Source organism: Filicampus tigris, chromosome 14, assembly GCF_054856515.1.
Source record: "Filicampus tigris isolate MCC_2025a chromosome 14, RoL_Ftig_1.0, whole genome shotgun sequence".
NCBI classification, from domain to species: Eukaryota; Metazoa; Chordata; class Actinopteri; order Syngnathiformes; family Syngnathidae; genus Filicampus; species Filicampus tigris.
Genome location: NC_141230.1, coordinates 14305927 through 14333525, shown reverse-complemented (window position 1 = coordinate 14333525; position 27599 = coordinate 14305927). Strand labels below are relative to the sequence as shown.

The following is a 27599-nucleotide window of genomic DNA, read 5'->3' as shown; positions in this document are numbered from 1 at the left end:
CAGCGTGAAGGGGATCTCTCCCTATCTCCAACACACACAATAAGACGTAACGCTCAGACAGGCAGAGGACCGTTGAGGGCAGAGAGGTCTCGCACGGGCGATCCAAAGGGGTCTCGAGGGTCTCCTGCTGAGTCGGTCTTTACCTGCTTACGGTCTAGCTAGCATGACATCCGGGGGACAATTTTGGTCTGGTCACCTAATGAAGCATGCTGGCTCTCCGATGACTCGCTAAGCAGTGATATAGTCACGGTATAGCCTGCTTTCAAAAGGTGCACTACATATGATTTGGGGGTGGGTCACGAGGATAAAGCCCCTCTTGAGAGAGTTAAATACTCCAAACAAAGATTTGGGGTTGGTTACACAGGAATGTTCACACCTGACTATGGAGATTTAATTCTGGTCTCTGCTTTCCTTTTTTCTTTCATATTTACTTGCAGTAAAGCGGGCTACACACATAAAGATTTTGAATATCTTAACCTTAAATGTAAGATGTAATGTCTGTAATGTAATGTAACACATGAGGGAAAAAAAATCCCTAAGCCATTTCTTATAATGTACATGAGATGACCAACACTACACAATGTTCCCAGCAGGCCCACTAGTTGGAACGCGACATTCTGATGAATTTTGCGTGTGTGGAATATAAATTAAGCAGCAAAATGCACTCGTTTTTAGCCATCTCTGGGGGTAGCCATTTTGTCACTTCTGTCTTCCGTCGTCTTCAACGACCGACCTGTTTTCTAAATCTGAACCGTAATTGGTCGTTGTGAGCAGTCGTGATGTCATTTTCAGTCAACAGAAGACAAAATGGCCGCACCCACAGATGGCTAAAAATGAGTGGATTAACACTTATTCCACAAACGCAATATCTATCAGAATGCCCTGTTTCAACTAGTGGGCTTGCATAGAACATATCATTGAAAAAAAAATGTTTGGGTTGACGTTTGCTTCAAGTCAATAAATGCTGACTATCACTTTATTGCTTTAGCCGTGGTCTGTTAGACCATCCATTAATCTTAAAGTATAGAGTATTTGAGTTCTCGTGTGCTTGCGTGTCGTAAGTCACATTCATCAGGCCGTAAGTAAGTAGACCATCCATCCATTATTTCAAATCTACTCAAGAGTTATACACGTATTAAGCTTCTTTACAAAACAACGTTCACTTTCAGAGAGGTTAAAAAAAAAAAAAAAAAAAAAAAAATCAACATTAAGTTTGATTCTGTAAAGTTGTCCTTTTCCCTGTTACTTTCATAGCACATCATTTAGGAAATGTGGATTTCACGTGTCTCAATCTAGGCCTAACAACGTGCATTGAGTTGAATAATAATTAAATATCATGAAGTGTCAACCGTGACATCTCCTTACCAGTTTTATAAATTTCGTAGCGCAGCGAGAAGCCAGCCCCCTGGTGGGCATAGTCAGAAACAAACTTGATGTGGAGGGCGGGTCCGGATGATATGATCGGTGCCGGGGCGATGTTGCTGCAGTGCTTTCCCAATAAGTCACCTGACTCAGAGTTGCCGTCGTGAATCTCAACATAGTCATACCTGCAAAGGACCAAAAACACAATTTTTAGTAATATTATCACAAACACAAATGTGAGATGCTGGTGGGTGGAGTTTCCCCTGTCCGACACATTCAGCGACTGTCATATCAACAGATAATGTTCCCATTTATTGGAATGATAACATCAGTGGCCTCAATGCAACATCTCCCTCGAATTCATGGAAGGGTTTAAAAAAAAGAGATTGAAATGTATTTGAATGTAATATTCACTGTCAGCAGAACCGTGGTTGTGTTATTACAGCTGCGGGGGAAGATATATAATTCAAGCATTCCATAGTAAACTCTACAGTACACATATTGTAAGTGCTGTCCAACATAAACTGAGGGTTGCACAAAATTCCTCCGTACATGTAATACCAATAGTTTGACACCCATGATATCCAGTATATAATGAAATATAAAATATTTCAAAAAATTACTACTACAATGAATGAACACTGAAATCCTGCTTGAAAAGTATGAAAGATGAAACGTCGGAATCTTATTTCCAGATTGAATTGCTTAATTTCATCAGTCAACAAAAAATATATAATAAAAATGTTGTTTTTAAGATTTGAAAATTATTATTTTTTCTAATTTAGGGGTGGGACAATTTCTTAGTTGAATATGAAGTCTAATTCCAATCACCTCTAAATTCAGATTGACACGTCTGTCTTTTGGTTGTCGACGTTATTAGGAAGTGCGGCCTGGGGTGGGAAATCTATTTTTATTCCATTTCTTTGATGTCGTCTGAACACAAATGTTGGTCTCTATGTGCGGACGCACAGCAGGAGTGTTGCCTTTGTGTCTGGACAACAACCAGCTGGTCACCTGCTTGCCTTCAAAATAGCGTCCTGCCAACAAAATTCCTTCAAGCGACTTGCCCCCACAGAACACATCAAGTTTGATTGTGAGTTAAGTTAATTCCATTTCCACCAAGAGACTTAAAGACCTATTAAGGACATCTGGAGTCTATTTGCACATCTTTAGCTACTTTATCGATCAGTTCTAAGCACAGTCATGTTAATTGCTCTTCTATTGAGCTTTTTACATCTCTCCGGTGTGATCGGTGGAGGAACCCTCAAAGAATGTCTGCTTTTATGCCATTATACAAAGTGGATTAATCAAGGCTACTTGCAGGCGTGCACTACAGTAACACTTGAGTACAACACAGGGGAAATCTGTATTTAGTTTTTGCAATGCTGACATACAGTCGAAAATGTGACATGGCGTGACGTCAACCATCTTTGTGTTTCCTATTTGTCCTCATTCAAGTCATGGGTGAGCTGCAGCCTATACCAGATGACTTTTGGCGAGAGGCTGTGTCCACTCCATCTTCATCAAAATGAAAGGAGCAAGAGCAAGAAAACATTCATGCCTTTAAAGTGGAAGTTAACCCAAACGTATTTTTTTTCCAGAATATGTTGCATGCAGGCCCACTAGTATAAACACGGTATTCTGGTTAATATTGCGTTTATTGGATATGAGAAATGCACCCGTTTTTAACTAGCTCAGCGGCGGCCATTTTGTCACTTTTGTCAACTGAAGGTGACATTGAAGTTGCTCAGGGCTCAGTTCCAGAAAACAAGTGAGCCTGATTGGTCGTTATTTGAGCCCTGAGCAACTTCGATGTCATCTTCAGTCGACAGAAGTGACAAAATAGCCACCCCCTGAGATGGCTAAAATGGGTGGATTTTGCTGCTTAACTCTTCTTCCACAAACGCAATATTAATCAAAATGTTACATTTCAACTGGTGGGCCTGCATAGAACACACTCTGGAAAAAATATGTTTGGGTTGACTTCCCCTTTAAGCACAATTTCCAACGTGTGCTTTTGTTCTCCCACCTGTGCATAAGCGTGTGTGTGCGTGTGTGCGTGTGTGCGCGTGCATCGTCCCTGACAGGTGAGCAACCTCCCAAAGGTTATGCGACTCCCACACTCCCCATCATTAAGGTGCCAACTGGCTGTGGAATACTCCACTGGTGACATGCAGTGTGTGCGCATGTGTGCGATGTCGTCCCCTTAAAGGGAATGGAACATTGACTTTTTATTGTTTGTACACAAATAGTTGAGTCTCTGGAGTGCATGCCCACCCATCAAGTGTAAAATTAAACAACCGAGTCAAATTTGGTTTTGTTTGGCGATCGTGTCCTAAATGTTGTTGACAGGCTAAACCTGATTATCTTTAGGCCCTTTTTTTCCTCCCTGGGTTCCTCCAACATGTTGTCAGTTACACAAGACTCACTGTGTGGGAGAGTCAAGTGCGAGAAGCAGGATTAAAATGTAAGAACCCAGCATTTTGGGGCCCAAATTTCCGAAAAAGGAGAATTGCATCAATAAAAGTGTGTTATACGGCCTCTTGCGCACCCTAGTCAAACTTATAATTAAGTTGCACCTCACCTACTTATTTTCAGCAGTGACCCTGTGTGAGTGCTGTGTTTTCTCATGAAAAGTAGGGAATTGGAGAGAAAGGTCATTACTGTTCTACTGGACTGTGTTCTAACAAGTGGAGCGGATACGTCACTATAAATGAATTATAATGTGAGCTACGTACGCACGCACAAATCACCGCAATGACGTACTTGAAAATATATACGTGCGTCTAATTGCAACGCCTTGTGCAAACATGTTAAAAATGATATATTTAGCAAAAACATGTACTGCATATTGGGGTGATTATTGTTGAATTAAGGTATCCAGTCAGTACAAAACTTATCTTCATTCCATGTATTTTCAGAAGCAAATTTTGCCATGCTAGCCTTTCGATTTTTTGGGTCCATAATTGAAATTCTATTTGTCTTTGGGTCAAAGCGGTTCCGTGCTACATATCTCAGTGCCAATTGTTAAGTGCCTGTTCCAAAAATTGGAAGTGCATCCAGATGTGATTTTTTTCTTGAGCTCTACTCGTAACAAATACGGGCAAAATATTCAGTTCCTCATTAGTCTAGGTGAGGTAAGAAAAAGCCTGTTATTTTTAATTTAATCATATGTAATAGTGACGGATGGATGGATGGATATTAGTATACATGAGGTAGGAAAAAGCGCCTTATTTTTAATTTTAATATATTTTGTAGTGATGGATGAATATTATATTCATCCCATGAGGGAAATTAAATGGTCACTGTAGCAATATTTACATGTACACATTAGCATTAATGATAAATAATCCAGAAAATGTAGATGTTGCATGTCGCATATAGTCATAACAGTGGTCTTTCTTTTTAAAAGAACCCAACACAACACCTCAGCCGGTACTTGATCCGATTCGGGACGAATAAAGGGATGGATGAAAACCCACTTCCGTCCTTGCTTAATCCGTCCTTTTTAAAAGACTTCTCGTCCTCTATCCGTCCATCCACTAAATGGGATGGAATGGCCCATCTCTGTATACAGTATTAATGCATAAATAAGAGTTCTTTTGCACATTGAAGGAATTAACTATAATAAAAAGGTATTTTTATTTATTTTTTACAGTATGGTTTTACATGTAATCCTACTAATCGTTGGCTTGTTTGCGTGTGATGAAGCAAAATTGTGAACACGGTGTCATTTTAATGATGTGACGTTCTGTCTGTCACTGTAATAATATCACAATCGAACCCGTCATTAAAAAACATCCGCTGCTTCTCCACAGACACCCACGCCATCAAAGCAGGGATCTAACAGAAAACCACACCTTTCCTTCCGTGCAAGACTTCCTAGCACTTCTGTTCCTGCCCTTTGAAATCATGACACAAGGTCCAAATGAAGAGAAAAGGTTTACAGATTCCGCCATCGGAGTGTGGATGTGGTCACCGAGAACCTGACACTGCATTCACTCCTGTTGGACTGACAGCCACAGGTGTCCCCACGCCAATCCCCCTCCTTCGCTCCTCAGACTGTCCTCCCTCCCTTCCCCCGTTTGGCTCCGAGCCTCCAGCGAGGAGCCGGCATCCGCGTTTAAGTGAGCACACACGCACACACACACCCGCATGCGGTAAACACTCTGATACACACACAGTGCCCGTGGCTTGCATGCATCCATAGATGAGCTGGAGGTTTCCTTCAATCCGTTCTGTGTGGGAGGAACACGGCTTCTAACACGCTGTTGAAATCCCATCATCGCTCTCTCTTTCTCTCTCGCTTTGGCCTCGACAAAAAAAAAAAAAAAAAAAAAGGCAAATATTCCACAGAGCCGGCGGGTTTGCTGCACAGACTTGCCGAAGGGAATGGCGAGGAGTGGGAATTTGTTTCACACGTTTTCCTTGAAATTCATTGGTTATCAAGGGGTGTAAAAAAGGATTTCGCTTGCTTCTAGGGAGGAAATGATGAAAAAAGCCAATTGCATTTCCAAAGCATTTTAAGTACTACGAGGAAACATAAACTGAACATTGATATGGATTGCTGCTTTTGTGGAAGGTTGTTCTTTCTGATGAGGGACCAGGAAAACCATTACCAACTTTATCATTCAAAGTGAGTCTAAAAAGGATGCGAAAACAAGTATAGTTGTCGACCACTTACTATTATCTGATAGTGTATTAAAAACATGTCAACATTTTGGGCTTTTAGTACTCCACCTGATTGTCATTAGAGATTTATGCGCGTGTGCGTGCATGCACGTGTGTGCCGACTTTGTCCAACTGTAATTTTGTCCTGGACAATTAATCAATTAATCATTATGGCTTTAACATATATTGATAGGGATTGTCCATCAAAAGTACACACACACAATCACACACACGCACGCGCACACATTACAGTTATGGATCAGACGGTTCTTCTGGGCCTCAGGGAGTGTTTGAGCATCACAGCTCTGCATTCGTGCACATGTGTGGCTGTCTCAGATCAGCATTGTACATCGTGAAGGAGGTCAATGGCGATGGAGAACGAGAAAAGGAAGCAAAAGGGACTTTTGATACATACCGAAAAAAAAAAGAAGGTCTAACAGTCACGAGAAGGTGGAAAATAGAAGATGTGGAAAGAGAGAGAAACGTCTAAATATGCTGCATTTGTCATGCTTCCTGTTTTTCCGTGAAAAGAGGAAGGAAAGGACTCCGGGGTGATTCACTTGGGGGCAATGAGCAGGACGAGGTGATGAAGAGAGAGATGTGCGGGGAAGTGCTGGCCGAAGAAGGTGCCCGATCAGATGGAAGATGATAGATGGGGTCAGTTTGATGGCAGTGATGAGGCTGGAGGGGGACGAAGGGTCAGATGAAATCCAGGGAGGAGAAGGAGAGAGCCGGGAGGGAGGGCGGGAGAGTGAGGGGGGGCGGGAGGTGGGGGGGAAAGCTGTCAGGAAGATTTGCGCCTGCCCTCAACAAACCCTGACGCTGCAGTTTTCCCTAAGCAGCCAGTGTGTGTGCGCGTGCGCGCTCACAAACGCACGCACTCTTTCCAAAGACTCCAAACAGAGATCCAGCTTTCACAGACGGAGCCGTGCAGTGAGCCAAGAGGAAAATGTGAAGTAGACAACCAGCTGCTGTGTTGAAAGGCAACATAGCCGCTCAAAATATGACGCTGGAGCAGCTCTTTAACCTTAACTGTCTCGGGGGTCACCTCATGAAGAATTTAATATCACTTTGTTGGCAGAAGAAATCTTATTTATACACGCTCGTACGGATACACAAGCATCCCCTCCCACCCCTTTTCCAGTTGTTTTGCAAAGACCTTTCATACACTTATGCCACTTACGGGTTGGAAAAAAAGCCGATGACAGGAGAAATATCACTACTATCTCCCTGTGAAGAGTGCGTAGCGCAGAGCAGACTGCATTGCCCACAGAAGTTCAGTGACGGGCTTACAAGTGTAAAAATAGTTTCCATCCATTGTAATGGTAAACTAGAATGGCACTCCACACCAGCCAGGGCAAAGTGTCCTAATTAGGACCTGCTCCAAAAGGGAACTCTTCAGAAGTTCATGGCGCCACTGAGTTACATGCATTGATTACGAAGTGCCTCATATGGCCTATAAGTGGGGCACTCGGACATAAAGTGGACTTTTACAATACATCCTTAAAGCGGAAGTCAACCCAAATATATTTTTTTCAAGAATATGTTGTATGCAAGCACATTAGTTGAAACAAGGCATTCTGATAAATATTGCGTTTGTGGAATAAGAGTTAATCCACCCGTTTTTAGCCATCTCTGGGGGCGGCCATTTTGTCACTTCTGTCGACTGAAAATGACATCACAACTGCTCGGGGCTCAGGTAACGACCGATCACGGCTGAGCTGTTTTCTGAAGCTGAGCTGTGATTGGTCGTTACCTGAGCCCTGAGTAGTTGTGACAAAATGGCCGCCCCCTGAGATGGCTAAGAAGTGGTGGAGTTTGCTACTTAACTCATATTCCACAAACACAATATTAATCAGAATGTGGTTTTTCAACTAGTGGGCCTGCTGGAACATATAATTGAAAAAAATATGTTTGGGTTTTGTTGGCGTGGAAACACATGCCACATATCATGATTACATTAGGTAACAGACACTAACAAAATAATTCCAACTAAAGTTGAAAAAAAAAAAAAAACATTTTCATCAATGCACTAAAATAAAAAAAATGCTTTAAAAAAAAAAGAATTTAAACAAAATGTAATATTCTTTAATCTTTGGCAATTCATTTAAAACATGAGCCTTTGGGCTTGAATTTCAATGTATTTATTTCGGTATTACAGCACGTTCGTTCGCCGGAAGAAGGAAGGTCAGTTAGTTGTCTGGGAGTTGTGGTCCTTTTACTGTGTGTCGCCCAAAAGTGATGTCATATAAAATAGGACACAGAGCAACCGGGTTTAGTACTTCAACAGGAATTCAAGCCACAAATCCACTTTAGAAGTTGGCGACTTGGCAAAAAAGGGATGAAAAGCAAGACAATCATACTGAAGCTTTAGTTTGGACGTTGGGGTTGTGGCGCATTTAACTTTAGAAGCAGAATTATGCACTGCACTTACTGTAATTAAAAGTCTGTGGACTGTTATACAGTACCTGCATTTGATTTATGGATGGTTGTTTTTAAAATGTTTTTGAAATATTTTTGGGGGTTGAATTTTTACTACACAATACTGACCATGATATATTTTTTACACCAATTTAAAAAAAAAGAAAACTAATATTAAAACTAATAAAAACGAAACTAAAACGAAACATTTTTGAAAAAAAAAAAACCCTAAAAAAAGGTAGCAAAACCAATTAAAAATAACTAAATAAAAAACAGCAAAACAAAATCAAAACTAACTATGAATAATGACATTTCCAAAACTATTACAAGCCCGCCGCCAATGTTGTCGCCAGTTTAAAATGGACCACTTTGGCACAAATGGCTGAATGTGCGCGTCCGATGACTGGACACCAACGGCAAGGCCCGGTGGTGCATCTCATACGCACACACAACGCATCAGGGTTTATGTCCGTGCCTCTCACTTCCTCCTTCAATGAAATGACCACTCTGTCAGAATCTTAATGAAAACATTGTTTTCACTCACTGACCAGCCCGCCATCGATTTGACCAGCACAGCCACTGGCAGCTCTGCATAATGTAATGCGTTATAGATTACAGATTAGTATTTTAAATCACAATCAGGACCGTAATAAATCCGATTACTTTGGCATCGCTATATAATGAAACAATCCTTGAATGATCGGAGCATGGTGTCGGTGTGTCTGTGTGTGCGTGTGAGATGATAGACGAGTCTTCTCCCCGTTCTTGGCATCTTTACCCTGTGGACTTAACGGATCAATTTCAGCCTCCCTCTGCACATACATACGCTGGCGTTGGGTGCCGCTAGACTTAAATAGCTCCATCCCATTGAGTCTATTAAGCTTGGGATGTTCCGATCATCATCTTACATCCTGATATGGATTATTAATTATTACGTAAGATGAAATGTAACTTGACAAACTTGTTGGCTTGTAACGAATGCGGTTACTGGAGAATACTGATAATGTAGAGTCCAACAGGACAAGACAACTACACTAATGCAAAAAAAAAAACAAAAAGGGATTGTTTTGTTTTTACACTTGCTCCACTTGAATTAGATGGTCCACTGCTGGGAAAGTGGCAGACTGAAATGATAGAGTCTCACAAGGAGTGACTGGCAGAGGGGTGAAACGAAGGCAAAGTCGTAGAAAAAGATATATTTTTAAATATTGTGGAAGTAGAGCAAAACAACAACAACTTCTCTTCGGTCGTGTGCTTTCAACAAACAGCCAGGTAAAATATTGATGCCACGATTCTACAACGGAAATGTCAGAATGATTTTAGCAAATCTAAGAGGGGGAATTCTCCTGATCTATTATTGATGTCAGTGGGGATGCTGTGTGGTTGAAAAGACAAAGTGTTTGAGTACTGACTTTGTAGCCCTGCGACACACATGCGTTGAACATATACTTTCACTTCTGCATTTAAATACGACACTTTCACAAGGCAAGACCGGCACCAGTAAGTGGTTCAGTTGGTGCAAAACCTGCCAGTGCCCATAAAGACCCTATGAAGTGAATTTACATCTATATTCCCAATTAAAATGGAAACATGCAAAGACTAAGAACTATGTTGTATTTAATTGTGTAGCACCAAACTGTATTTCACTATTTTTTTTTTTTTTTTGCCATGGCTAAAACGGTGCCCAGTGACACACTTCTGCCTCGGGCATGAGTCCCGCATCCCTTTTCAGCTCAAAGTAGTGGTGTTTGATTGACAGTTGAAATTAACACCTCCACAGCATTTGAGAGCAGAGATAGCGGCTTGGTTTTTCATGATTTTGAAGCCTCGTTTTTTTTTATACTGGCTCATTTTTTTTTTTTAATCATTCAAATGTGGTTGGATTGCTAACAGCACGTGACTGCGGTCTACCAAATTCAACAGACATTTTTATTTTCACTTTACATGCACTTTAAAGAGACACATGTTTTTGTTTTTTTTTGCAATTGAAAAGTGTTGTCAGGTGTTTTACAAACATGCTTTTGTCACTTACTACGACCCTATTTTCTGTTTTTATTTTCCTGTATTGCTGAAGTCAGTTTTTTAGGGACTTACGTTGTGGGTCAACTCATCCTGCCTTAATCATTTAGAGAAAAGAATTCATACACTATACAGTGTGTATGTGGCACTTGGGCACATTAACAAACACAAATTTAAACCAAAACATGCACAAAATGGACTCAAATAACTGCAGTAATTAAAGTAAGTGAGGTTTTACTTTGCGCAAGCTATCACCAGTTTTATCCTTAAACTGTAATTAGTTTTGCAAAGTGCACAATAACCGTACAGCGCTACAAAAAAAATCTTTTCCAAGTACGACTTTACAATCATTTCCCTCCACAGCTGGTTTGACTGCAGGCTGCTTAATCAATCTCATACTTCTTTAGCAGCATGGGTTCATTATTTCCCAGCATGCCTGTTTGCCCTCATGTCTGTATTGTCGCTGCATCCTGGATTTCAATTTTGCGCCGCCATACTTGCATTTTCTCTTTGACTCAAGACAAAAAAATTGCGATAGAAGGAAAATTGTCTCCTTACCGGGTTAATCTGTTCAAAGTGTGAAAAAAAAACCCATCCTGGAACTGTAAATGTGTGGTAATTAGGCTATGATATTAGGAGATGAGGGACTCTGGGAGGTCCCAAAGTGATTATTGTGGGCTAGCTGAAGCCAGGGAAACAGGAGGAGAGTGGGCTGACAGAATACGGCCAGAAGCTCTCACTCAAAGTGCTGAAAGTTTTCGCATGATAACGCGTCCTCAATATGTTTGGAGAAAGACGAGCTCTTCAGAAAATTCTGTTGCATTGACTAGCATGAAAGCCACCGTGCATGACTGTTTTCCTTTGAATGCCGCGAGAACGTCTCGTTCTTCCTACCTGCAGTCCAGCTTCTCGATCTCAAAGTGCGGGTTGAAGTTGAGCACAATGCGCTGGGAAGGTTCCGGCGCTGTGATGACCCAGCGGCAATTCTGATGCGGGGGATACTCCAGTGGGTAGCCGGGGGTGGTGATGTAGCCCGCGTCAGTGGCATCCAGATAGCCACCGCATGCCTCAGAGCCTGTCGGGGCAAAAGACAAGCAGGAGGGATTACACATACTTAAAGACAATCCTCAAGTCTTAATGCTGAATACTGACTAAGGGCATGGTATTGACAAAATTGCTCAAAGTTCCGCGAGGGTTCCGTTTAAAGAAAATCAGGCATATGCAGGAAATGAAAAATCCACCAATGCCGGTTTGTTCGTGACAGGGAAAATGAAGCTTCAAATCCGCTTCATGAACCAGGTGTCGTATTTTTTTTTTTTTTGACTCCTCTTGATGTCACTCTCTGTTCAACACTGGGCTGGAAGCACATCTCCTCGCCATTTCTTAAAATCCTTTATTCAAAACAGTGCCATCTAGAGGAATAAAAAAAAACAGCGGTGTCGTGACGCAAAGCGGTGTCGTGACGCAAATTTGAAGCTTCATTTTCATTAACGTACAAGATTTGGGGATAATTCTACACATATCAAAAGAACAACATTTTTTTTTTTAAATGTAGTGTTGCATTGAATGTGACTCTGCAAATCCTGATAACGCGCTGTGTACAAAGCAGATAAGGAGGAAGATAAGGCCAGTGTTTGCAGACACAGGATATGGAGAACAAAGAAGTGAGCAGTTAAGTGGATGTCAAGTGTCAAAGATCGACGCAACATCATGATATACAAAGACCCCATTCACCGCCGCCCCTGACACCCCCTTCACACACATACACTCCCACACAATGAATGCGGCATCCAGATGCCACCGTTCGTTTCGGCGAGCAGAGCCTCCGCGTCAGCGACCGTACGTGTGTGTGTGTCGGCTCGTACTCAATGGCGCTCATTCAGCAGTATGACACGACTCCCATCGTAAGTCACGTCTTTGGGTGACTGACGATGGCATAACGTGCCCGCTTGCACACAACCGAACTCTTTTGCAACTTTGCCGTCTATTGTGTGTGTAGCAGAATGAGCAGCCCCCTTAATGCGCTCGGCAGACTCTCTCGGCTCAAAGACTAACAAAGAGGCATGTTAAGCATCACGCGGGATATGAGTGTAATATTTGTTAAAGGGGGGACATATTATGGAAAATTGACTTTTAATGGCTTGTATGCAAATGAGCGTCTCTGAAGTGATGCTCACCTATTAAGTGTGAAATTAAACGAGCGAGTGTATTTTTTTTTTTTTTCTTTGAAATCCCTATTTTTCATTTTAAAAATACGTTCGTCAGAGAGCCGTTCCGCTTTCCATGAATTGATCAGCTCGGCCGGGAGAGGATCCAGATCCACCTTTGAGCTACACTCTCAGAAAGGCTATCATGCAGAGCCATAAGCCATGCTAGCATGTCAAAGCCTAAAGGTAAGCAGAGCCGCAATGAGATTTGTTCGATGCACGCATGGTAGCCAATAAGCAGCACATATTCGACTGCTCGATATGAAGTTGTAAAAACGGAGCTGGTGGGGAAGTTATTTTTGTTTGGTGTTGTGTCCATGCGCCACATATAGGGCATGAAGTGCTGTCCCCATGAGTGAAAATGTTTTTTTTGCCTTTATGGCCGCATGCTATTTTTCCCCACACTCTTGCGAGTAGTAACCCCTGGCTGTGGTCATCATGTGATGAAATCCACATTTGCCACTGGCCCACCATTATATGCAGCGGGATGAGAACCAGCTCACTTGCATGAGACGAAAGCATAACACACATGTCCTTGAAAATAGGAAATAATGTTCCCTTTAAGGACTAACCAGAGTGTGAGCTACTGTGTTCGTAGAGAAAATCAAGCGACAAGGCTGTCATTTTGTTTTGGCGCCACCATATTATAATCCCCCATAGCCAGATATCACACACTGAAACATCTCACCTCGTCATCACCGGACTATCAGCCGGTAACGAGAATTTGTGTAAAACTGCCGTTAAAAACAAACGATAACACAATTCTGATATGGTTTTAACAAATATGTTAGGCAAAAGCCTTTGTGGTTTGTTGCTTATGTAATTGCATATGATTTTGTATGACTGCGCTGTGCGGGATGACTCAAACTAGTCAGCACAATATCACAAGTTTCACGGCTATAAATAGACAGGAGTCGGAGAATGTGTATATGGCATTATCAGTTACAGTCATCGTTTTTAAAGAAATCATATGCTCAGGCTGTAAATAGAAGGTTGACAGTCATCCAGGGTCTCATTCTGGGTAAAATATACACCTACAGTGGACCCCCATTTATTGTGGGGATACGTTCCAGACTCCATATTTTTCAAAGGTGACAATCTACGATCTACTCTCTAACAGACAATATGAATTTGTTACTCCTCCCACATGGTTTAAACCAAACACAAACTATAGAAAACACTTTACGTACTGTAGTGTCTGTGTAGACGTGTGCCGTTAAGAGGCGGGGCCTGGTGCGGCGGCGTGAGTGTCTGCGTGAGACCTGTGGCCAACAGCGGGTTCTGCGCAAGTGTGCTCACTGTGATTTACTGATTTCCTGGCGTTCGGTAAATGGATCAAACGTGCATCGGTGACCGTGATTCTCCTTTCGCTCGGGCATTACTGTAACGAATAAACACGACAATAGCGGGAGACCACTGTTTGCGCGGACTCTCGGGTAATAAGAGTGAGAAAAGAGGTCACAGCTCAGCATGCTGCAGTTTCAGTGATTGATACTGGAAGCGGCGTCCACCTCCAGCTGTCTGTAAACAATCACCGATCACCTCTGTGCGCCCCCGCCTAGCCAATTCCATCTTTCATGCTCCTCCCTTGAAATTTTCAGTCAACTCGTCGCGCTCGCCCTCGCCCTATCTGTTTCCAATCTCCCTGGTGACATATGGCAACACAGGAGTAGAGTTACAAGGCCAGTGAAACCCTGCCGGGCTTATCTCATCCCGGCACCATTTGGATTCGTGTTAAACCACCCGGAAACCTCGCAGCAGCAGCAGCCAATCACCTCATGTCAAACAGCGCGCAGTTCTCACAGGTACCCGCGCAATCTAATGGAATCAAAAATTTTGTCTTATTAGTATACAAAGAATATTACAAGGACAACTGTCCCTGAAATCGCTGTTTCACATGATTATTTGACACATGAATCGCAATTTTGAGGGCCACGACCTGCTCCAAAAAGACACGTTTTTTTGTAAGCGTCTGAAAGCTTGAAAACAGTGACGTGAGGTCCCGTTCACCGCCACTTGCAGCTTTCGTGTTGGGTCTCGTTAGACGGTACACGTGTACCTAATGAAGTGGCCTGCGAATGCATATGCACGCAGTTTCCAGAAGCGCACTGATTTGTGCGCGGCTGATTTGCATTCCACAAAAGCGCGCGGTGACCTGCCAGCGTGCCTGCGCGTGAGAACACAAAAGATGCTGAGTTAAGAGTTCACGTCAAGAATTATAAAGCAGGTAAAAGTGACACAATGAGAGAAAATGTGCCGAGACTGTCAAAGAGTGAGCCACAAACAGAGACTAGGAAGAAAAAAGATCAAACAAATGAAGATCAGATTTGAACATTTGACGATCATTTTAGATTCATATTAAATATGTGTATTATGACACTGGACTGCCTTTATTTAGGGGCGTAAAATTGCCCCAAAAATTGCATGCAAATATTTTTTGAGCAAACAGCAGAATGCTGCCCGTTCAGTTTACAGCTGCAAGCCACTTACTAAGACCGTGCAACACATTTTGCTGAAGTTATGTATCTTAGATCAGTTATGATTTTTTTTTTTTTATATAAGATTTATTTTTCATGTCAATGTAAACATTACAATTGCATTGTTTTAAAATACAACCCAGGCCTCTTTTATATGTGGATGTACATCAGATATGTAGCCGATGCAATCTGGCGACATACATGTCATCAAAAGGCGACAAAGGTCAATTGAAAGGTGTGAAAAAGTAATGGCAGAGGAAGGAGCAGAAAACAAAAAGAAGATGCTTTAAAACTCATAAATATTTGGGGGGACCGTCAGTTCAAGCACAAAAATCCTTCAAATTGTAATATCTGCTTCTAGAAATACACTGCACGAAGTGATGTGTTTTGTGCGCATGTGTGACATTTGTGTGTCCTTAAAGAGTGATTGTAGCCATTATTTTTCATAAAAATATATTTTGAAAGGTTTAAATGTCTATGAAAATGTTTGTAGTTCAAATTGATAAATGCCCATTTTAAATATTTGTAATTACATAACACACATACACATACATAACATTTGTTTTTGAAAATCAATTAAATCAGTTAAAGAGATAAATGAATAGAACAAAAATAAATACATTATAACTAACCATTTTCAAGGCGAAAACAACAAATATTACAGGACTTTCCATAATGTTAATGTTTGCATTGAAAACAGTGGCCATACCTTGCGCAGCCCTGATTGATAAATTTACATTAAAGGATAAATGCAACTATAATGGGAGTCACTGTATATATATATATTTTTTGTTTTCATCAGATGTGTATTACTCTGCTTAATTAATACAATATATAAATCCTCTTACAGGAACAAGTGAGAGTTGAGTATGTGTCTGAAAGTGTTCCGAGGGGAACTGAGACTTCAACCACAATCATCAAATTGCCAAACCTCAACTCTAGCACTCATCCAAATGTCAAAAATATTTTTTTTTCATTTACCAATATTCCATCCACTGTTCGGTTTATGTGCTTGCATGACTGTGCACAGGCTCCAGTCTCATGACCTTATAAAGGCATTGGAGGGACATTTACTTATGCTAATTAGGACCAGCTGGCCTACGCCTGCAATTTACAAGAAAATAGATGTTCCATGAATGCCACTTGGACTTAGCAGAAGTTCTCAAACAGGAGACTTACGAGAAAAGTATGAACACAGCGGTGGACCACACTCACTTAAATCCCATAATGTTATACGAATGGGATAAAATAGTCCAAATAAAAAAGGACTCAAGCATACTTTGTGATTGAGGACCATTAAATGCATAAACAGAAATTCAACTACCCATCCATTTTCTACAGCGCTTGTCCTCATTACGGTCATGGGTGAGCGATCGTACGGTCGTAGCTTTTTCATAGCTTTTTCGTACGGAATAAAATATGCTTTGGAAACTGTTGCATTTTGGGATGTGACTGTCATTTTGGGATAGCAGTAGCCATGGTTAACGTAAATAAGGCTGTGTAGAAGGGGGCTTTACAGGGAAATTTTAGACCGCAAAGCCTGTCTAGCCTAACACTATCACCAGCGAGCTTTTTCTTTCCGTGGCTGAAGGTGGAACCTGGGCAGACTTTCATCTCCCCTGGTGTGGCGAACTCACTGGCTGAAACTGTGCCTCCTTCTTGAGGGTGCTTGCTAGCCGTTGCTAGCTAGCGGCTGCACCCACTCGAGGCTTGAGGGTTGTTGTTTTTTCTACTTGCCTCTTTGTTCACCTATAATCGTCTTAGGGCGTTGAGAAATCTGCCATACAAAAATCTGATTATTATTCTTACAATAGTATAAATAGTGGCTTTCGCCAAACCAAACAGTGCAGCGAGGTCACAAACACAAGCATCATTCTCATTTTTAGTAATTATTTCTTTCTTAACGGTAATAAGTTCAAGCTTCCTAATACAACACTATCTATGGTGCACTGAGCCAATAATGTTGCAAGATGTTGTTGAGACTTTCGCGGCCGTGCCAGGATGGTTTGTGAAAAGGAAATGCATGAATCAAGGTATCTTTTCTTTAAAAATTGAGTTCATAAACCGATTTGTTTGTCGTCCCGACGTTTGTAAACCGAGGTATCACTGTATTTTCAGACACACAACACATGAGGCTACTTTTTATAAGTGAACCACAACAGTGTGTGTGTGATCCTCTGGAAGAAGCTGTACGGAGACCACACAGTTACAATAAATGCACAAACACAACCGCGGAACATCGGCCATCACATTCTGGTTTGGACATCACTGAACTCCAACCGACCGCATGCACGCACTCACACATATACACTTACACAGCATAAATAGCGGTAAATGGTGCTAAGCAGTCTAGCAGGGATATAAGACAGGTCGCTGCATTATTTATGTTCCTCTGACACATTTTGCATTTCTGCCTGATAACACCTATTCAGCAGCTTTTGCTCAACACACCTAGAACGCATGCATAGCAGAACGTGTACTGCCCAAACTATGTACAAAAACACACATGCTCTTCCACGCTGAACTGGATCCCTTCTTGATGCTGAATGCTAATTTTCCAACTCTGTTCATAAGCTTTATAACAGACTAATTTTTCCTTTTAGGGATCATTTTCCACCCTGTTCATCAGTTTGCTCTTCTGCAAGCACTTTACAAATGTTTGGATGGTGGTTCGACTAAGATTTCCACTGGCCAGAGTCTACTTTGTGAGAGTGTGTATTTGTGTGTGTGTGCGCGCACTTAGGGGTTATTCATCTTAACAATAATGGCCATAATGTATGCCAAAACTAGTAAATACCTTGTTTTAAAGCATTGCCTGCGTTGCCATTGGTAGCTATTCAATACAAATTGTCAGTTTGATTGCATGCATCATGTTTTCCTTTTTTTTTTTTTTTTTTTTTTGCATCTTCAGTGTATTGGTCCAGCTTTAAAACATACGACATCCTGGCATTATCACCTTACAGTGTGGCTTAGCAGACTCATTTCTTGTGTATAAAAAAAAGAAAAAAAGAAAAAAATCAGACCGTTCGACTATGGGAATTTGAGAAGTACAGCAAATAACAGGCTGTAATGTCTACTTTGGATGAAGCCCAGTTAGATTTTAGTCATCCAAACCTGAGACACCTCAGGAATGAGAAGAGGAGAGAAGAAAGACAGAACACAGAGGACGAAAGAGTGAGCAATGCCAGAGCATCTGTCTCTCATCATGTGAAAGGAGAAAGTCAGCAGCTCTAAAAAGCTCACTGGACAGAAAAGGCAAGTTGAACATCAACACACAAACAGGTAGTGTATACAGGATACACTGGGCAGATGGATTACTGGAAACTAACTGGTTTGGGTAAGAGAGTGAAAAAAAAGACCCCTAATCATAATTCATTAATCAGGAATCTTGGCAAAAAAACGTTAGCCAATTGTATGCTTTCAATTTTGAGAGAATAGTTTGGTGAAGGCCTTGCTCTTTCTGCGTGGCTATGCTACAGTGCACAAAGTAAGGTCATGGGTTAGAAAAGTTTGGGAGCCCTGAACTCAACCCCATCAAACGCCCTTTGGTATGAAGAGACAGTGCACCAGAGATTGCGAGCCATGCCGGCCCTCGCACTGCCCCAACACCAGTGAATCTCTGAGCTCACCAGTGTTTTTCGGGATGAAAACTGAACTCTGTTTCCTTAATACTGTAAATTACTTCTGTATCGATCAAAATATAAACTGCTCCTTAAACCTGTTTAGTATGTGTGATTGCAAATCCTTATTTACAGTATGTGGTCAAAACCGAGTTGGGCCTATAGCCGCGCACTTCATAATTGTGACGCGAAACGGAATATTACAGAAAGCTAGTGCAGTTGCCAGACATAAATAGATGAGCAACTGGTTGTGTTGAGTGTTTGAATAACATGTTTCACAAGTCCATCCATCCATCCATTATCTGTACCGCTTCTCCTCACAAGGGTCGCGGGGCGTGCTGGAGCCTATCCCAGCTGTCTTTGGGCAGTAGGCGGGGGACACCCTGAACTGGTTGCCAGCCAATCGCAGGGCACACAGAGACAAACATCCGCACTCACAATCACACCTAGGGGCAATTTAGAGTATCCAATCAACTTACCATGCATGTTTTTGGAATGTGGGAGGAAACCGGAGTGCCCGGAGAAAACCCACGCAGGCACGGGGAGAACATGCAAACTCCACACAGGGAGGCCGGAGCCGGGATCGAACCCACGACCTCTGAACTGTGAGGCGGACGTGCTAACCAGTCGACCACCGTGCCGCCATGTTTCACAAGTCATTCATCAAAATAAAAATTACAAGGAGAAGAGTTGGCAACCACAACGTAATTATCAGTAAGCTAACAGTTAGCAAGATAGGCTAACTTGTCTTTTTTCTTCTACTGCTGTTTCTTCTTTACCATGCTGCCTCTCACAGTTAGCAACAGTGAGCCTAGCTAGCGTCTTAGACTTCTTTTTTGTATTTTCGGGCAGCCTATGGCACTATGCTGCCCTTCACAGGTCAGTCTTGGCACTGCGAGAGGCATCTGATTCAAGAGAGGAGACTTGTTATTGTTAGCTGAGGAATGGTTAAGTGTACATCCCAAACTATAGGAGCCCATTCTTTCCTCATCATGTGTGGGGTATCTAATATTTAAAAAATCTGATAAGATGTTAAAAACCTGCAACCTACTTAAGTAGTATCCCGCTGACAATGAAAAAATAGCTTTCCACTGTTTTGTCTCATGTCCAGGCAGGGGGAATGAAGGCGGGGGGGGGGGGGGCAGATTACAGTGGAAGGGAGTATAAGAGAAGAATGAGAAACCGGAACAGTAAAGAGATTTCACCACCGTAGCGGAGCGGGCCGAAAAAAAAAGGTTAGTGAGGTTTCCTAATCAGAGCAAAGGAAAGCGCTGAGGTGTGGAGAAAGAGACACAAAGTGCTATTAAAGGAGAGGTGGAGGGCCGTGAACGAAGGAAAACAACAGGATGATTCAGTGTGACGGGAGCGAGAGAAAGGAAAACAACCTGTGGCCTCGCACGGCACTGATCTAGAGGGACTGCAAAGGACACTGAGTGCTCACGCACACGCACATGAACGTAAATACTCACACACATGCTTTTTTGTATCCAGAAGCTTTCCAAAAAGAAAGGTGTGTTTACAAATACACAAAGACACATACAGAGCTCCCCACCTACTCTAGTTACTCCCGTCATTAACAACGGCTGGCGAAGACACTAGAATAGCAACAGTGTGCTAATGACATGATAACCGTAATTAGAACATCCTAGTGGACACGCTAATTGTCCTCTCTGTTTAACAAATGAAAGCGAGGGCGGGAGGCAGACGAGAGAAAATGTACTGAAGGTTAAATGGCTCAATGCTTGTTTGCTCGCAGCAACCACAACAGGTTGTTGGCAGCTGAGGACCAGCCTTGTTTATGCACACACACGCACGGACAAAAACACACAGACCACGACATTAGGTACAACTGCACAATCTAATGAAACCCACTACCAGAAATTCTGCCTCTGCCAAAATGTCTCCTCTCACACAGAACGAATGTTGGTTTGTAGCAATAATATTCATATCAAGGTGGCCCGTCAGTTGTAAAGCAGGGTACATAAATGACCATTTTTAACATACTAACCAATTTTGAAAACGTGAGAGCAGAGCAAAATAGCATGTGTGTGCTTACTTTGCTTCGCTTTTGGTACTCAATATAAGCAACTCGGCACACCACCCACATAACGATATCTCCATCAGCACTTTTAAGTCTCTTAATTCCCCAAAACTGGGTATCTGTTGCAGTACCAAGACTGACCTGCGATGCGGCATGGCGCCACAGCGCATCCAGACTGCCGGAAAGTACAACCAAGAAAAAGTAGTATGAATCCAGGCTAACAGTTTATCTCACTTAGCTGGTAACTAACTACATTGTGGTTGTAAACTCTTTTATTTTATTTTTTTGGGGGGTTATGAATAGCTTTGCGAAACATGTTAAACAGACACTCACTACCGATTCCTCCTCTAATTGTGTCTTCCAACAGCACTAGCTGTTAGCCTGTTAGCCTAGCCTGCTGCTAGGCAAACTTTGAGTTGAGCGCACACACACACAAACATACAAAACGGATTTGTGATTGTAAATATAAATATTGATCAGGTTTAACATTTCCGTTTTCCTGAGCCCATCAAAGTCATTCAACACATCCGACACCACAGGTTGGTTGCTCGGGATAATCGTTTAGAGACATCCAATCACGAGCCTTTTGCTTAGATCACAAGTCGGGGGTAAACAAAGCCAAATTCAGTTTGATTATCGCCTTGTGCGTACCCCTCTTAAGTCTACTTTCTTCAGATGTGTTGATTGTTCAAAATCATGTCTGTGTGCTTTGGAGCTAGCAGAGGAATTACAGTGAGCTGTTTACAGCACACGTGCCTCCACTCAGCTATCACTTCACTCTCTGGTCCTTCGCTCTTATTTCACCGATGCCCTCTTCGCTTGCTCCCACCGCCGCCGTTCTCTAGTTTCTTTTTTGAAAGCGGCCCGCTTTGACTTGCTCCCTCCGTTGCTTTCTAGCACTTTCAGTCTCTCACGTTCCCTCCACTTGCCCTCTTTTTTTTCACTGCTTCACTGTTTTGACAGGCTTTTTTGGCAGAATCTATAATGTACTTTCATGTCCTTGGCAGAATGAAATGATTTGTCCTATCTGACAGAATGTAATTATTAATAAGTGAGATACAAAACAATCACACGATAGGAAAAAATATATATATTTGGCTGAGCTCTTTGTGTCATCAATTGCCCTTCTCGCGTCAGTGTTTCTCCAAATATTGAGCTTTCATGAGTTTGTTTTAATGTCTTGGTAATGTGTCACTGGAGTGTCATCATTGACTGATACGCACTTCACTCTCTGTTTAAGTAGATTTCTCCAAAACAACAACATTAATACATACAGTTTAATCATGTTTAGAGAATTTCAAGATAAAGATTGTGTCAGTGAGTCGATTCATTCTTGCGGGCTCAACAGCACGTAGCCCCTCTTTGTGAGAAATAACGACATGGATGGTTTGTGTTATTGATGGCCGATTGTTGCACGCGCAGCATTTTGACCCAGACCAGTGTAACATTTAATTAATACAAGCAGGTCCTGCGGGAAAACAGTGGCCGGATGTGTTCAACATGGGGTAAAAGCTGAGGGAAAAGGAAGCCGTGCTAAAGTGTTGTTGTTTTTTTTTTAATGTGCTCTATAAATACATTTGGACTGGTTCACAGTAAGAGCTGCTTAGTAGTAGCGAAACAAAACCAAAATAGTTGAAAAACTTCTCAGGGGGAGGTAGTGAGGTTCTGCACCACTGCAAAGCACAACCACAGTAATAATCGTTTTGCTAAATGTACACCTCTCTGGCTTCAGACTTGTTAATTGGACATAATTAAACGTTGCCAGTGTACCTAATGTTGTGACATCTCAGCGTAACGAGTTATTATTCTGAGTGTGCAGAACAGTGACATCACCGGCAGATACAAACAGGCACATTCCACAGGAATAATTAGCGAGACTAATCAACCCAACTCGCCTGACTCATGTTTATGTTTTGATGAAAATACTTTCAAGACTTTCTTCCCATGCGCTGCAACTCTTATCGAGCCAGAAGAAGCGAGCATCAGGGAAGCTGTTGTTCTACCAGCATACCTGTAGGCACTTCGCCCCTCAGAGAGCTCCCCACATTCACTCCGCATCACCTCCAGCGCGTTTCATCATCAAGCATATTTCGGCAGAGACGCTATAGAGGCAGACATCCAGTCTTGAGTGGCCAATTACGGCCGTTTATCTCGCTTCCAGGCGCAGCCGTGATCAAACGGAATGAAGAAACAGGATCAAACAGCAAAGCTAAGAAATCTTTCTTCCGTTTGGTTCACTTCTCTTGGCAGCCTGCGTCGGCCTCTTTCTGTCTCGGTTACTTCCTCACGCTGCACTTCCATCCCTCCCCTCTCAATATAGATATGCACATACACACATCTCAACAATACCTTCTACTCATCTCATCTCAGGAGACAGCTGAGCTGAGGCATTTGTAAAAGTTTACTGCTGAGGAGGCTGCAACCTGCATGTGAGTGAGTTTGTCCCAGTAGATGAGCCAGTAAAGATCTGCACTGGAGACTGGGGGAGATTCCAGGAAAAAAAAAAAAAAAAAAAAAGTTGTTGTAGTCATACTGAGAAACACAGGCTACTCTGGAACCTTTAAAGTCAAATAGCCCTGGGGGTCGTTCATTCAGATGTGACCCAGAGGATGAGTGCAAAAGAAAGCGGAAGCGGCAGCCAGAAATGAGAAAGTTTAAGCCAAGATATCCGCGAGGTTTGGGGAGCCCGTGATGCATGCGCTCGGCGGAACAAATAAACGGGACCAAAAAAAAGAAAAAAAAAACCCACACTCTTCGGGAGCTGCCTCACACATCCAGCTGCACTCCAACGAACCGCTGCAATGATTACCAAAGACTGATTCTCAAAGTAAACACAACATAACTTGTTCAGCTTTGCAACAATGGTTCATCATGTTAGAGTTAAGCTACTTGGCCTGTTATCTAAATCGGGGTACACATGAACAGATAAACGGGCCAAATGTTAGCATTTTGATCTCTAAAAAGGTTATCCTGTGGTGTGAGGTGCGTTAAGTAATTTTTCCTACCCCCAATCGACTTGAGAAAACAGTCAGAGCGAACAATCGTAAACGTTAAGGCTGTTCAATCATTTACGATCAGAAATCCTTGTGCTTGTGACCGGGGTCGGCCAAACCACGGACTTGGTAACTGTAACAGCAAACGGAATCATAGCCAATTAGGAAGTGACCTGAAACCCGCACTGTTGCAGGACACCAATAGAAGAGCAACTGGCTGTACTGAGTGTTTGAATAACGTGTCACACAATTTATTCACCACAAAACAAAGAGACAAGGTCAACAGTTTGCCACTGCAATGTAGGTACTAGAAAGGCAGAACATTTGGATAGCTGCTATTTCTTCTTCTCTGTATTTACCAGCAACCTAGATGCCTTGTGGCTCCATGCTGTCTCCCACAGGTCAGTTTTGGTACTACAACAGACATCTGGTTTAAGGAAGGAGACTCACAATGCCGAGATGTTAATGTGTGTGGTGTGTTGCTTTAGCCATCTTGTATACTACACACATTATAAAAGCAGTAAGCACACACTTGCCAATTGCGTGGAGCATCTCACATATATATAAAAATAAAAAAAAATTGGATTAAAATGTTAAAAATGATTCCATCTGTAACTCACAGCAAAGTTTGCGAATCTTGTGGATCAAAAGCAGAGTTGGCTATTTGGCTATATGTATCACACAAAAATGATCACGTTCATGTCAATGTATAATTTTGCATCTTTCAAGTTGAAATGAAACTGTTATGAGCATTCGAATATCGGCCTACGCAACAACAGTTTTCTGCTCGCGCTAAACGCAGCTCACAAGCGTCGATGTAAATAAACATAACAGTATTAACAAGTGGAAGGTAGGTTTTCACCTCACTCTGCGCTACTGTATTTATTGCGCTGTGTTTCTAGATCACATTTAAGAGGTAAGTCACAGAGAGACACACTCACGTCATGCGCTGTGGGTTATGGAGGAATTAACAACTGCATTTGCACAGTAAAGCTTGCAGCTGCACGGCCATTACAAGGGCTCCTTCTGGAGGGTGACGAGAAGAACAAGTAGTTCAGAGGAAATTTTAGACCAGCAACTGTATCTAAGCCAGCCAAATCCGATGGGAACGATTTTGTCCCATGTGTAAAAGCGCCGACGGGATCTTAAAAGCTTCTGAATAGGACCTGTGTCGAGACAAATAAAACACCGGGCTCTCTGCACAACTTAGATCAACAATTCACAGTTCTAATAGATTCATATAAACTGGATTGCAGTCCCCAGTCTTTAAATGAAGCTTCCGTTGCCGCATTGTTCTTTTCCCCACCTTTATTGAGGCACTTGTTTTACATTACAAAAAAAAATCATAGAACACCACTAAACAAAAAGTCATAAAAAGTGGATACACACATGTACCCTATATGGACTATATTGTTGTATGTCAGTAGAGGTCACTGACATAGATAGACGTACAATACAGGATACTTTAATTTTCTGATCAATTAAGTTACATTGGATACTTGATCTTTCACGCACTCTGGTTGGACATCACTGCGCTATAACGCCATCCAGGCAAAGTCCAAGCGTGAAGCCACAACAGCAATAAGAGAAAATTAAGCAATTACACATGATCTGTAGAGTGGTTTTAACTTCCATGAATATGTTTTTTTTTAATCAATTTGATCATAATAATCAAATTGATTATGTAACTATTGGTTAACATTTGAAATAAATAATATTATAACTATTGGACTGTATCATATATGTGTTCGTTGAAAAAAGAGAAAGAAAAAAAGTGTGTGTGTTTGCGTGTCTGTGTGGGGTAACTATCCGTGCGTAAAAGCGTTTGGAACACAAATGCGCACGGTATTTCTTGTATTTCGCGTTCCCAACGTACGCTTAACATGCAGACTGTCCACATTATCAGAGCACTAATGCTTTTGATAATATGGACTAGTTACCGGTACTCCCGGGGAGTGGAACAGAAAGTACTCCCGTTCTGAAGTGAAGCGAAGGCGGACAGTGCGGCATGAAGAGGCGACGATCGCCTAATAAACACTCAAGCAAGTAGCCAACGCCACTTACTTCAATTTCATCGAGGAAAAGAAGAAGCGACACTGACAGGGGTCCCTGAACGAATAAGGCAGGGCTTTGTTTTTTTTTTTTTTTTTCGAAGAGCCCTCCGGAGAGCAGATGGTGATGAATAGTCACAGTGGACGCTCGAGACTTCAACAATCAATAGACATCCGTATCAGCAACACACGTATCAGTTAGAAAGCTGATTAGACGGAAAGGGATCTACAGAATACACTAACACGGAGATAAGAAGAACATTACACCGAGATTAATGAAAACAATTGGAATTCTATTTGGCACCACAAATGGATCGAAAACGGTTTTAGTTTAAAGTGGTTACTTCTGTTGACATGATCTGTGTGGGACACTTAAACCAACACGATCCAATCGCAGGTATACCTGCCCCCCGCCCCCCAAAAAACTAAATAAATAAACAAATGAAAAAAAACGATGTCATCAGTCTAACTCCTCCCCTGTTTTGTCTTTTTTAGTTATTAATTAACAAAGAAGGGCTGGTTTGGACGATCACATCACTTTTACAACTTCCCAGTACACACCCAACTTCTGTTAGTGGCAGGAAACTATACGTGCAACCAAACAAATGATACGCAGGCAAATTAGATTTGAAAAGAATCCAAATTCCACGCAATTGATCATTAAATTGCTTTTCCTGTGTGAAAACTTTCCCGTCACCGTAGATCATAATTCGCCCCCCGCCCCCCTCCAAAAAAAAAAAAACAAGATCAAATCAGATTTCACATTTACCTGCTTCCTCCGCTGTGACGGCCAGAGTCGCCAGTGTGAGCGCACACACGCAAAACCATGTGGCTAAATCCATCTTCTGGACTCAAAGCGCTAAACTAAATCAAGCAGTTCTAGTCACCAAGCTCTCCTCCTGTCTTCTATTCCACAGATCGGGTTGTACCGTCCAAAGAATCCACACACAAATGCCGGTTTGCGGTTGAAGTTGTGTCAGTGCGGAGCCGTGCGTCGTCTCTCTCGGGAGATGATCTGCTCAAAGTGTCCAAAATCCATTTTTTGCGGTGGTGCGTAATAGTACTGAGCTTTGGGATCTCGTCATCAACATGAGTCAAATGTGAAGTCACTACTGGAGTGGGAAGTATCCGTGTCCACTATCCAGTGGAAACATGCGTCCAAGTTTGTCAAAAGGTGTTCAAAGTAAGATGGACAAAAACTCCCCTTGGTCAAAACATCGCCGCCTCCGCTCCTTTATTTTCAAACACACAAACCCACGTGCTTCAAATAAACATGCCCATGTGTGTTTATATTCCAAAAATGGTGGCGACACAGTCCAAGTGACAGTCCGCTGTTAGGTTAAGAATGGAGATAAAGCTGTTGGAAAGCAGCGCGCTCTTCCAGTCTGTCTCGTCAACGCGTGCGTAAAAGATGACAGGGAGAAAACGAACGTGGTGGAGGCGCTTCGCCGTCCTCCTCCGAACTGACAGCTAACCACGCTCTTCCCCTGCGCTGCCTACTCCTCCTCCTCCTCCTCCTCCTCCTCCTCCCCTCTCTCTCTCTCTCTCTCTGGCTCCGTTCTCTCCGTCCCCTTTTCTCTCTCTCCGTCTTTGGTTGGGGAAGCGCTCTCCTTCCCCTCCGAGCTCCGTCGGCTAAGTGACATCCAGCCGGAGCTCTCCCTCGGGCCGAGTGTGGGGTGGCGTGCGCGCCGTGTGCGCACGCGTGTATCGGATTACACTGTGGGCACCTCGGCCAGC

General features: G+C 42.4%; 1 protein-coding gene across 2 annotated transcripts in view; it reads right to left on the bottom strand.

Moving 5' to 3' along the window:
* Positions 1-27345, bottom strand: part of LOC147136473 (neuropilin-2-like) — an 89091-nt gene extending 61746 nt beyond the window's left edge. Inside the window, exons 1-3 of one of the 2 annotated variants that reach the window (XM_086051661.1) lie at positions 26632-27345; positions 11368-11548; positions 1366-1547 (exon numbers count right to left, since the gene is read on the bottom strand). In XM_086051661.1, coding sequence (XP_085907787.1) covers positions 1366-1547; positions 11368-11548; positions 26632-26704 — 436 coding nt within the window. In that variant the 5' untranslated portion in view covers positions 26705-27345. The remainder of the gene's footprint in view (positions 1-1365; positions 1548-11367; positions 11549-26631) is intronic. The other variant, XM_086051660.1, reaches the window with a different exon arrangement.
* Positions 27346-27599: the final 254 nt, after the last annotated feature.